We start from the raw sequence: 13,289 nt of genomic DNA on the forward strand, positions 1-13,289 counted from the left end.
TTGTAGCGCAACCGCGAATTAGTGCAAAAACTCTCAAGGAAGTGTATACACTACTACAACTACTTTTTTGTTGTCGTAACTGTTTTCCACTTTTCCTCAAAACATACTTTCTTGGGACCCATAAATATTGGCAAAACAAGGCACTAAATCAAGATAAAATGAGATGCGGTTTCTCTCTAAAACAATCGGTTTGCGTTGGTTGACTGAACTGGAAGAAGAGATCGGATGAGGGCAGAGCATGAGGACACAGCATGGCCGTGGGCCATTGGGTGCATATGCTTGTATTAAACTCCCTTGTGTTCAGATTCAGATTTAGATTCAGATTGAAAAATACTTTATTGTCATTCTAGTACATGTGTATACAGAACGAAATGTCGATACATCTGACCCGCACAGTTTCCTTGAATGTACAGATATAAAAAAGATAAAATGTTCATTTTGTCTTCTAAGGGGCCGGTCACACAGACATTTGCGGCTGAATCACGGCCAGAAATTTCTGCCTTTGAGGCGGACGCTATTGGACGCATTGAGTTCGCCATTAAGACGAGATACAGCGGTGCTTAACACGAGGTCGGAAAATGCTCAATTCTTCAGAGCGCGGGTACACAGCCTTTCACGAGTGTATTGAGGCTGAACCAGAAATTTCTGGCCGTGAAGCAGATGCTGTTGGGCGCTGTTGGACGTTTTGAGACCGCCATATAGACGAGATAGAGCAGTGCTTCACTCGCGGTCGGAAATTTTCACGTGGTTGGCCGCGCTCAAAACTTTTGAGCTGCTCAAAAGTTTGAGCACGTGTTAAACCGCGTGCCGCACACGTGGTCAACACGAGGAAATGACGCGGAAATGACGCGGAACGACGTGCTCTGGCCGCGGCCAGGGCGTGCTTACACATGGGTAGGACGGGAAATTTCAGCGGGTAATCGTGGGTGGAGCATGGTAATAGCGTGTTCTGCGCCTGTATCGCAGTGTTATTACGTGAAATTAGCGTGTTACGCGTGTGACAGTCAAACGCCTTTCTCCGCGTATCAACAGCGCGAATGCCGAGCACACGTCAGTTGTGCTCGTGACGTCAAGGGGGTGAACATGGATCCCCGTCAGCGTAGTTTCTCTTCATTTCGAATAAATCTTTCGGTGCATTCGCAATGGTCGTAGCAAGGCTTTAATGCTTGGACCTTAGCTTGGCCTTTTGGCTGAGAGTAAGAGTCCTGGCTCCTAAGCTTTGTAGCGTATTATGAACTGATTGATAATGGATAATGAATAAAGAAGATTGACCAATAACACTTAAACTCCAACCCCCCCCCCCCGTCAGCGTAGTGACCTCGTCTTAATCCATTTGTATTTCTTGACATTTCTTATCAAGATAATAAAATAAAAATGATGTAATAGCTTGAAATCTTGATCTTCACGGGACTGTGTCTTGTGCGGTTATGATTCCTACAGCCCGGTGCCGATATTTGCATCCCCTCGCTACTACAACCACGTTTACCTCGTTTTATCTCACTTTTAGGGAATGTAATGGCGAACATATAACCAAAACCACTTCGTCTTGCATTTGTTGGAAATGTAATACAACTTAAACCATTCCGTCTTTGTTTTGTTGTGAACGTAATCGAACGGTAAATCCTACCTCCCTCGCGTGAACGCGCATTCTGCTGCGCTTCCAACTAAAGCGATCGTATTCTATATAAAACGCTTATTAAAACAATAAAGCGAGCTAATCATAACAATTGGGAGATCCTAGTCTATATAACGCGTTTATTTAAACAATAAAGTGCGATCGTATTCTACAAAATGCGTTTGTTAACGTGGATGAAAAAGTCACGCGAGGGGGTGGGGCGGTGTGGGTGTTGCGTAGGAGTCGGATTTGGGCACAACACCGGCTCGGGAGCTTTTATACCCGTGGTCCACACGAGAAAATGATGCAGAAATGACGCGATGAGGAAGCGGAACAGTCGCCGGCGTCTGTCTTGCGGGCATACCACCGATGAACAGCGGATTGGCCAATTTTGCGCATTTTCCATCCCGGGCAACCACGGGCAAAAAAAAACCCGCAAAATTTTAGCCGTGATTCAGCCGCAAACGGCTGTGTGACCGGCCCCTTAGTATAGAAGCCAACACCCACCGTAGCATCCTGCAGAAGGTCCTCCAGTCTGGTGACGGTGACGGATCTGTCACACGAGTACTTCCTCTCCATGGCGTCTTTCATCTTCTTTAGTTTGTCTTCGGCCTCTTTGACATCAGCAAAGAACTGCAGTGACATAAAGTCAATAAACCCACTTTTAAGAAGATGTTAGAGACAAAATGGCCGACCTGGAAGTAGGCAGTGTTCTCCTTCAGGTGGCTTTCAATGCAGCAGCAAAGCTGAAGCATCCAACTCCACTGAGTTTGCAGGGCGGTGGTGAAGGACTGCAAAGGGACAAAAGAGTGTGAAAAGGGGGCTGGACGTTTTTTATGAGGCTGGGAGACCTACCTCGATGGTTTTCCTCCCCGGGTGTCCGTCTCTCAAAAGTTTGTCTCCAGTTACCTGGACGGCACCCATCTTCTTCTCTCGAAGCTCTAGCTCTCGCATCAGACCCTGAAAGACGAAATAAAGAGAAAGGCCTTGTGATTTAGTGATACGGTACTGTATTTTTTGTGCTATAGTTGTTCGCTTTTGGATTCAAGGCTTGAAGTGGTGCTAAAGGGAGAGTCAGAAAATTGATAACGGTGGAAACGAAGCTTGCAATAACCAACAAATAGAAAAAAGGCACATAAATCGTTACCTTAGCTAAGGTTTTTGGCTGTATCTAATCTGTGATACAACAATGTATGTATTTTTGCTCTGGATTGGTTCCCTTTTGGTCTGAAAACTTAAGTAAAAACAGGCTTATCATGAAAAAGAAGCTTGAAATGATCTACAATTATGAAGAAGGCACACAAATTGTTACCCTTGCTAAGTTGTATGGTTGTAACTAATCGGCAATACAGTACTGAGTTTCTTTGTACTGTATTTTTTAGCCTTTGGTGTCAAAGCCTGCAGCAACGCTAAAAGAACAAACAAAAACATGTTAACCATGCTAACGAGGCTTGTACCGAGTAGTTGTCCTTCTTAGCCGACATGTTGGTGTTGCGCTCGCTCCAGTCGTAATTGACCTCCTCTTCCTCCTTTTCGTTGAGCCAAATCAGCTCCTTGGTGGCGGCAACGACAAAAGCTTGAAGCTGCTCTAGGTGGCGCAGTCGAGTTTTAGACGAGTTCTGAGTGCCCAAAATTGTTTTTAAAAAATGTAAAAAGGTCAGAGAATATGAATGGGTGAAGGGACTCACCTGCAGCTTGGAGTACTGCTGGTCCAGTTTGCTGAGGTAATCCCTGTAGGCCGCCTTACTCACAGGAGAGATCTGGCTCTGGAGAGGAACATTTAAAGGTTTTCTACACAAAATCAGTTGAAAAACATAGTATGAATCAGTAATAAAGGTATAAATAAATATGTATTCATCCGTCCATTATCTGCACCGCTTATGCTCAGTAGGGTCGCGGGGGTGCTGGAGCCCATCCCAGCTAAATATGTATTCAATACAACAATAATTCGTCAAATTCGACTTAAAAAATTACACTTCTTCCAGTCCCCGCTCGCAGCAATTTGCGATCCGGAATAATGGATCGAAAGCCCACGACTGCATTTCATTTCAGGCGGAAATACAAAAACAGTAACAAAAAAAAGCCGCTAAACCAGACAAAAGTATGCTCTGCCCTACATGCAGCAATAAGGGACTGTGGATAAAGGATTGCAGGTGCACGAGTAGAGTTAATTTAGAAAGAACGGGAAAAAAGAGCCCTCAGGACACAAACTTGTGCTCTCGGCCCCCGCCATTAACATTAGGCAATTGGGGATAATGAATCACAGCGACTACTGTGCATTTTTTTAGGCAGAATTCATTTTTAAAAAGAGCTGCAGCGCATGACATAAATTTACTCTCGATTGGGGATAATGGATCACGACCCCTACTGTGCTCTCTACTTGTCTCCTTCTCGCAGTAATATGCAATCAGTGATAATGAATGGATTGCAGCCAAACAAGTGCAGTTTGCTTTTTGGTGGAAAGAAAGGCCAAAAAGAGTTGTCATACAGGACACAAATTTACTCTCTCTGCCCCCGCTCTCAATAATAACTGGCCGGGAGATAACAGATCTTGCCCCTGTTAACATTTTGGTGGCCAGCATGGCAAAAAAAACAAACCTGCCATTCTCAACAAAAGTGCGGCCCCCGCTTGCAACTATATGCGACTGGAGATAAGGGATTGTGTGGGTAAAAAAGGCTGCCACTAATGACACAAGTTTACTCTCTTGGCCCCATTCTCAGCTAAAGTCAACTGGGGATAATGGATCAGGACCAAATGTCCCGTTGAAAGCACACTCATGTTTTCCAAGCTGAATTATTTTAACCAGAGACCAGCCAAGTCCACTTACTGTACTTTCAAATGCTGTCTTTACCTAAACAACCATAAAAAAATATATATAATATATATAAATCAAATGTGTACATATGCCCCAAATAGGACTAAAATGTGTACCCAAAAAACAAAATATGCATAAAATCATACCTAAACAACCATAAATACCCAAATAAATCATAACATGTGTACTGAAACAACTATAAATACTCCAACTCTAAAAACATGTAACTAAAAAAACAAATATCCAAAATATGACTAAAACGTGTGCCTAAATTACTATAAATACTTCAAATATGAATAAATTGTGTAACTTAACGACTATAAGTACACGTTATACAAGATTATTTATTTTACCACACACCGATTATCGCAAACAGCCAGCCAAGTCCACTGACTTTCGAATGTGACAATTAAAGCACACTACAGACGGACCTGGAGTTTCCCCAAGAGGTGTAAAGGAAGTAGGAGCATCAAAACCCAAACCTCATCCGCTTTGGCCCGCTCCACCTTGGACCGGAACTCCTCCACGGACAGGTGCAGACCCCGGTGGCTCCCCAGGTGCGACTCCACCGCCGGCAGGTCAGCCCCCCACTCGCCCTGGTCCACGCGACGTTGGTTTTCCTCCACCCAGCCCAGAAGGTCTTGCACATAGCGCAGGGTCACCTCATCCAGTTCCGGACGCTGCCGGACTTGAGACTGCTGCAGTATCTGAGTGGTGTGGACCTGGCTCATTGAGACTTGGTTCATGGGGACCTGGGTCACGGGGACCTGGTTCAAGGCGACGCCCGACTTGAGGCGCAGGTTGTACTCGCTGCGAAGGTTGACCAGGCGCTCGTGCAGGCGGTAAACTCTGAAAGAATTGGTTCGATCGTTCTGCGGCTATGCTAGGAGACTAACAATATAAGGTGAAGAAATACCTGCGGTACATCTGCTCGGCCTGAAGGTGGCGCCCATCTTTGAGGGTCTGCACGTCGTTAAAGAGGAAGCGGATCATGCCCTCGGCTTTTTCCAGGTCGGCCTCCCCCTCCGCCGTGTGCTGGGCTGGCTTGCCGGTGTTCATAAGCCTGACGTCCTGCAAAATAGGTAAAAATAAAGATTACAAATATATAACCAAATATTAAATATATAAATATAAATGTTCATAAATACAAATAAAATAAATAATAGATTTTATAAATAATAAAGTACACAAAATAATATATAAACTAAATATAGAAACATATAAAATGAATACATACAAATATAGGATAAAAATAAATTGAATTAGCTCATAAATTAAAAAAATAAAAAAGATACCGTATTTTCCGCACTATATGGCGCACCATGTTATAAGGCGCACCTTCAATGAATGATATATTTTAAAACGTATGCCATACATAAGACGCACCCCATTATAAGGCGCTATAAGTGCATGCTGGTTTAAGATCAGGTAATTGTGCAATTTTGTAATTGTAATCCTGTGCAGTCCTTCGAGACATTTTTGGGATTAAGGGCTATTTACGGTAAATAAATGTGACGACTTGACTACAGTAGAGAATGTAGTTACTTTATGCAACCTCTAGATGTTGCCACGCTCAAGGGAATGTCAACAAAATATTCAAAAAGGTTAAACTTTATTAACAAACAAGCTTTCCACAACTCCATTCACTCCCAAAATAAATAAACAGCCGTTTTATTATTTTCTCTGAGGTAAAGCATTTTCGTGACACATCTTTGAACAACATCGACATATCATTTTATTTTTTGTCCATTTAGTCAACACGCAAAGAAAAAAACGTCTGATACTGTTATTTTAAATGAAACGTTAGTGCAATCTCAATAAAGTGACACTCGTAATGTGCAAAAACAACGAGTGCAAAGCAATAACATAATAACTGTAAAATGTAAAACGTAAACACACAAAAGAAAAACAAAGATCACTCTATAAGCTCCTCATCGACGAATCCCTCGAATTTTTCTTCTGCTGTGTTCGAATTGACCATATCTCAGTGAATGGGCCATCCAACACGTCCGGTGTTTTTGTGCCAGCGCTGTTGCCTTCATACGTATAGTTATCGTACTGACACTTCTGCTTGCCGCTCTTTGTTGAACAACCCACTGTTCAAGTGTCTCCTCTAACTCTGGCCATCTTGCTTTATTGCCACGGAAACTTTGTTGAGTTTTCCTTACTTGGCGGAGCTTATCTTCATCCTTTCTCCACTTCCGTACCATCGATTCATTTAAGTTTAACTCTCTCGCTGCCGCTCTATTGCCGTGTTGTGCTGCGTGACTGATCGCTTTGAGTTTAAACTCGGCGTTGTACGCGTGTCTCTTAACAGGAGCCATTTTCTTATACAAATGCACGTATGGAAGAGAATCTCGCTCTCTCTCTCTCTCTCTCTCTCTCGCTCTCTCTCTCTCTCTCTCAAACGTGACATTCTGAATAATTCTGCGTTTGTTTAAGGTAAATTGTGCTTTACATCTTCACCAGTCATAACCCTGGATTCAGACAAATACTGTATTTGTTGAATATGAATTAAGCAGTTTAATGGGGTAGCCATTTTGCCACTTAGTAAACAAATACAACACGAGCCCCGGCAACTACCAATCGTTTAATATTTCCCAGTATGCACAGCGCGAAAAATGGAGTCGGCGGCTGTTTCTCGTAGTTGCGAGACCTTGCGAATTTAATATTGAGCCATATATAAGGCGCACTGTGTTATAAGGCGCATGGTCAGCTTTTGAAAAAAAACAAGACTTTTAGGTGCGCCTTATAGTGCGGAAAATACGGTATACAGAAAAGCGTATGAAATAAACGGATACATATTTATGCAAAAATAAATATAAATTACATAATATATAAATATATAAAAAAGGAATAAATAAAAGATAAATAAAATATACAAGAAATATATGAGTAAATAAAAATATTTAATAAAATATGAAATGTATAATATACAGAAGTAAATAAAAAATAGTAAATAAATAAGAAATCATAGTAAAAATATAAAAAAATTAAAAATACAACAAATAACCAATATTAATAAACATGAAATAGATAGTAATATACCAAAATCAAATATAAAAAATAATAATTTAAAATAAATTATATAAAAATAAAAAAAATAAATGAGTAAAAACCTAATATAATATTAAATATTCATAAAATACACAAACAAAAGCATAAAAAATATATACAAGTAAATAAATAACTTTTGTAAATTATTAAACAAAGAGATGAAACAAATTAACAACACAAATACAAAAAGGGTAATAAATTAAATAAATCAAAATAAAATTTAAAATAAATAAGTAGAAACACGTGATAAAATACGAAATAAATTGATATAAAATGCATTTAGTTAAGAATTGAAAAATACATACAAAAACGTCAAATTGATAAAAATAATAAAATACGGAATACACAAATAAATTCATATTCTTAGATGAATATACAGAATTTCGGCGCAGTGGTTAGCGCGTGTGCGGCACAGTTCTGAGGTCGTGGGAACCTCCTGCGTGGGTTAAAATCCAGCTACCGGCCTTACTGTGCGGAGTTTGTATGTTCTCCCCGTGCTTGCGTGGGTTTCCTCCGGGCACTCCGGTTTCCTCCCACATTCCAAAGACATGCATTTCAGGCGAATTGGCCGGTCCAAATTGTCCCTAAGTGTGACTGAGCGAGTGAGTTGTCTGTCCCCGTGTGCCCTGCGATTGGCTGGCAACCAGTTCAGGGTGTCCCCTGCCCACTGCCCGGAGATGGCTGGGATGGGCTCCAGCCCCCCCGCGACCCTAATAAGGATAAGCGGTACAACTAATGACATGACATGATATATAGATATATATATATATATATATATATATATGTGTGTATAAAATTTGTTTTATATCATTATCATAAATAATTATGTTATTTAGGTATTAGTATTATTAATTACATTTAACTTATTTATGTATTTTCTAAAGCTATTTTTACGGATATTTTTTCCAATCTTGAAATTTTGTCTACTTATTTGAATAGGATTGCACACTATTTCCCCCTGCTTGTCATGTTCTCACCGTCTGCAATAGCGCCTCCACCTGGTTGAGCTGCTCCTCGCACACGCCCGACTCCATCTGCACCTTGCTGACAATCCTCTGAAGTTGCTCCAACCTGCATGACAAGAATAATAAAAGCAATGTCAAATTCAAGGTCACGCAAAGACGCCAAAAACATGGTCTCACTCTGTCCTGTTCCGAGATAAAAACTTTAAATCGTAGCCCTGATGCAGGAAAGCCATGATGGAAACCGAGAACGAACTCTCTGAGGCGACGAGTCGGAATGAGAAAGTGGAGCGTTTGCGCTACATGTGATTATTTGTGTGCATGGTTTCGTCGGATCCTGCAGCAATCATGTGCCTCCTTTTTTATTTTTGAAAGTGGAGATGACTCAATGTGCCACGCGTCTCATGACTTTCTTTATTCGCATGAAATGAGTGTTTATATATTTCTGAGTTTAGTTTCTATGGCACTCGCCTCTCGAACTCGGTCCTGAGGAGGCGCTCTCTCTCCAGGATGGCCATGTGCAGGCGTCCCCATTCCTTTTCCACATCTAGCGGGTGGTACCCCGGCGGCACTTTTACGTGACCGGCCTGCACCGCGCCCTAAAAGAAAAGAACATTTATTTTCTAATTCCTTCCAAACTTTTATTATTATTTATATACTATTCACTCTTCCCAACAGCCTATACTTACTATTATTCTTTTATATCTTATATTGTTATCAATTATATATATATATATATATATATATATATATATATATATATATATATATATGTATGTATATTGTTTTATGTGTCATAATATTAGCTTTGGATCTAATATTTTAGTTAAAAAATAGAAGCATTACTATATATTAATAAAAATCATAATATCATAATAGATGTATTTATTTCATTTCTATATTTTATTAGAATTTATATAACACATCAGATTGGTTAGGTATTTTAAAATCTTATGTTATTTCATTTTTTGAATTTGAATAATCATGTATTTTCTGAACTTTTTTTGTATTATTATATTCATTTATTATTCATATATTTGTTGTAGTGTTTATCACATTTTATATTTTTGTTATGGACATTAATGAGATTTTATATTTACTGTATTTTATATTATTAATAATATGTGTGCATCTTGTATTTAATATAAAATTGTATGATAGTATATATTTATTTATAACATGTATCCCTTGTATGTATTGTGTATAAAAGTAGTAGAAATTATTTCATTTCTATTTTTTGTGAATTTTACTTTTAATTCACTTTGTCATATTCATTCAATATATCTATGTATTCTATATTATGATTTATTTACTAAAAAAAAATGTATGTATTTAATTATTATATCTATTATCTTTTAGACTTTTACTACTGTACTTTTGTTACATTTATTATGTTTACTTATTATATTTCACATTCATAATTATTTATTTGTAGGGTTGATTATAATTTATTACAAGAATTATTAAAAATTTAATAAATTATAAATGTACCGTTTTCATTTTATTATATTTATTTGTTATGTTTTATATGATTTGTATATATCATTATTATTAATATATGATTCAAATATTTCATATGATTTATTAAATCTAAGTTTGTTATTGTATTTATTATATTTTATTTCTTAACTCTAATATAACATGAATTATTATTTAATCATATTTAATATTTAATATAAGTTAATATATATTAGCATTATTTATGTATTTGTATTAATTTATTTTATTTAAAGAATAAAACACATATTCATATCAATATTATTACTTATTATATTTAATTTGAAAACAATCATGTACAGTGCATCCGGAAAGTATTCACAGCGCTTCACTTTTTCCACATTTTGTTATGTTACAGCCTCATTCCAAATTCTATTAATTTAATCTCTTATCTCGAAATTTTACACAAAATACTACATTATGACAATGTGAAAAAGTTTTGTTTTTTTTACTATTTTTGAATTTATTAAAAATAGAAAACCAAGAAATCACATTTACATAAGTATTCACAGCCTATGCTTAATACTTTGTTGATCCACCTTTGGCAGCAAATACAGCCTCAAGTCTTTTTGAATATGATCCCACAAGTTTAGCACACCTATCTTTAGGCAGTTTTGCCCATTCTTCTTTGCAATAAGTCTCAAGCTCAATTAGGTTGGATGGGAGACGTTTGTGCACAGCCATTTTTAGATCTCTCCAGAGATGTTCGATCGGATTCAAGTCTGGACTCTGGCTGGGCCACTCCAGGACATTCACGGAGTGGTTCTGAAGCCAATCTTTTGAGATCTTGGCTGTGTGCTTTGGGTCGTTGTCCTGCTGAAAAATCAACCTTCGCCCCAGCCTGAGGTCAAGAGCGCTCTGGAGCAGGTTTTCATCCAGGATATCTCTATATATTGCTGCATTCATTTTTCCTTCTATCCTGACTAGTCTGCCAGTTCCTGCTGCTGAAAAACATCCCCACAGCATGATGCGGCCACCACCATGCTTCACTGTAGGGATGGTATTGGCCTGGTGATGAGCGGTGCCTTGTTTCCTCCAAACATGGCGCCTGGCATTCACACCAAAGAGTTCAATCTTTGTCTCATCAGACTAGAGAATTTTGTTTCTCATGGTCTGAGAGTCATTCAGGTGCTTTTTGGCAAATTCCAGACGGGCTTCCATGTTCCTTTTACTAAGGAGTGGCTTTCGTCTGGCCACTCTACCATACAGGCCTGATTGGTGGATTGCTGCAGTGATGGTTTTCCTTCTGGAAGGCTCTCCTCTCTCCACAGAGGAACGCTGGAGCTCTGACAAGAGTGACCATCGGGTTCTTGGTCACCTCCCTGACTAAGGCCCTTCTTCCCCGATCGCTCAGTTTAGAAGGCCGGCCAGCTCTAGGAAGAATCCTGGTGGTTCCAAATGTCTTCCATTTACGAATAATGGAGGGCACTGTGCTCATTGGGACCTTCAAAGCAGCAGAAATTTTTCTGTATCCTTCCCCAGATTTGTGCCTCAAGACAATCCTGTCTCGCAGGTCTAGAGACAGTTCTTTTGACTTCATGCTTGGTGTTTGTGCTCTGACATGCACACTCAACTGTGGGACCTTATATAGACAGGTGTGTGCCTTTTCAAATCATGTCCAATCAACTGAATTTACTGCAGGTGGACTCCAATTAAGCTGTAGAAAGATCTCAAGGATGATCAGTGGAAAAAAGATGCACCTGAGCTCAATTTTGAGCTTCGTGGCAAAGGCTGTGAATACTTATGTAAATGTGATTTCTTAGTTTTCTATTTTTAATAAATTCAAATAAGTAAAAAAAACACTTTTTCACATTGTCATGATGGAGTATTTTGTGTAGAATTTTGAGATAAGAGATTAAATTAATACAATTTGGAATGAGTCTGTAACATAACAAAATGTGGAAAAAGTGAAGTGCTGTGAATACTTTCCGGATGCACTGTATGTATTATATCATTTCTACATATATATTGTACTCATTTTTTATTTAAAACATTTAATAATAAATTAAAAAAAAAGAAAAAGAAAATATTTATAAGATTTGTCATAATTGTTATATATGACAGGCTAGTGTCTATACTAATTAACTTTGTTTTTGAGATAGATTTTCACAAGGTTAAAAAAAAATTGCAAATAAAAAAGAGTTTACACTTAATGTCCACTCCGAGTCCCCATTTCCCTTTTTGGCCTCACCTCAAAGGACCTAAAGATGTGTTTGGATCTGTTCTTGTCAGCCTCCTTGGCGGGAAGTTCGGTCTCCTTGAACTTGAGGAATTGACGCCAGAGAACCTAAACCCCCAAAAGTCCTCAATAACCTTTTACAGTCTGTTAAAACTAAAATGGCGCTCCACTACCTCGATCTCCTCGTAGCTGGTGGGGAACTTGCGCTCCTCAAAAACCAGGACGTGGTGTCGGATCCACTGCAGCAACATGGTGACCAGCTCGTAGTACTCCTGCCAGCGTAGCTCAAGTTCCTACAATATAGTCACTTTGTTAATTGAGAACTGAAAATGATTGCCCACAGAAAACTTTAATAGATGGAAGGTACAATGAGACGGACAACAAGACAAAGTTTCAAGTCTCTAGCTAATTCACACCCAAAGTTATATAGGTTTTTAAAGATAAATCGTGGTAACATCACCCTATACCTTAATCCGCCCTAACCCTAGCTCCAAAACTAACACTAGCTTTGACACTAAACCTAGCTCTGACCCTAATCTTAGCCATGACCCCAGCCCAACTTCTAAACCTTAACCCAGGCCCTGAGCCTAACCCACTCCGACCCCAGCCTTGGCTCTGACCTTTGCCCAGGCATCGTCCCCAGCCCTACCTACTTCCAACTCTAGCCCCACCTAATTACAACATTAGCCACACCTACTTACAACCCTACCAAGGTTCGACACTAACCCTACTTTTAACCTAAGCCCAACTCTTACCTTGGCTCTGACCTTAACCCTAACAATTAAAGCCCTCATAAAAGCTTACTTGCTTTTACTCCATATTACCCTAAGCCCTTATTCTCAACCTCAAGACTCCCCATGAACCCCAACCCTGAACTTAAACCTAACCCAAACCCTGTGCGGACCGACACGTGCCTCTTATTGTAACATCACTAACCCACTTAACTCTAACCCTAGCGCCAACCCTTACTCTAAAAATCCGGGACTAGTAAAAGGCTTAACTTGCTTCCCCTGCATACTCACGTTAGCCTTGATGCCATCCTGAACATCAGGTGTCCTCGGCATGGCGTCGTACAGCGACGAAACGTAAGTGATGATAGATTTTTCGTCCGGATGCGGCACGTCCACGTCTATGAATTAAATACGATCACATTTTGATCTCAA

The 13,289-nt window shown here is 39.3% G+C and overlaps 1 protein-coding gene across 3 annotated transcripts in view; it reads right to left on the reverse strand.

The window, feature by feature from the left end:
- pleca (plectin a) overlaps positions 1-13,289 on the reverse strand; it is a 109,841-nt gene that overhangs the window by 23,780 nt on the left and 72,772 nt on the right. For all 3 annotated transcript variants that reach the window (XM_088328538.1, XM_088328537.1, XM_088328536.1), the window contains 12 exons: positions 13,149-13,255; positions 12,300-12,419; positions 12,139-12,234; positions 8,922-9,049; positions 8,466-8,559; positions 5,348-5,502; positions 4,914-5,280; positions 3,304-3,381; positions 3,073-3,234; positions 2,471-2,575; positions 2,311-2,406; positions 2,123-2,248 (listed from right to left, as the gene is read on the reverse strand). In XM_088328538.1, coding sequence (XP_088184664.1) covers positions 2,123-2,248; positions 2,311-2,406; positions 2,471-2,575; positions 3,073-3,234; positions 3,304-3,381; positions 4,914-5,280; positions 5,348-5,502; positions 8,466-8,559; positions 8,922-9,049; positions 12,139-12,234; positions 12,300-12,419; positions 13,149-13,255 — 1,634 coding nt within the window. The remainder of the gene's footprint in view (positions 1-2,122; positions 2,249-2,310; positions 2,407-2,470; positions 2,576-3,072; positions 3,235-3,303; positions 3,382-4,913; positions 5,281-5,347; positions 5,503-8,465; positions 8,560-8,921; positions 9,050-12,138; positions 12,235-12,299; positions 12,420-13,148; positions 13,256-13,289) is intronic.

The sequence above is a fragment of the Urocampus carinirostris genome, chromosome 2, assembly GCF_059441175.1.
Source record: "Urocampus carinirostris isolate Australia breed hairy pipefish chromosome 2, RoL_Ucar_1.0, whole genome shotgun sequence".
Taxonomy (NCBI): domain Eukaryota; kingdom Metazoa; phylum Chordata; class Actinopteri; order Syngnathiformes; family Syngnathidae; genus Urocampus; species Urocampus carinirostris.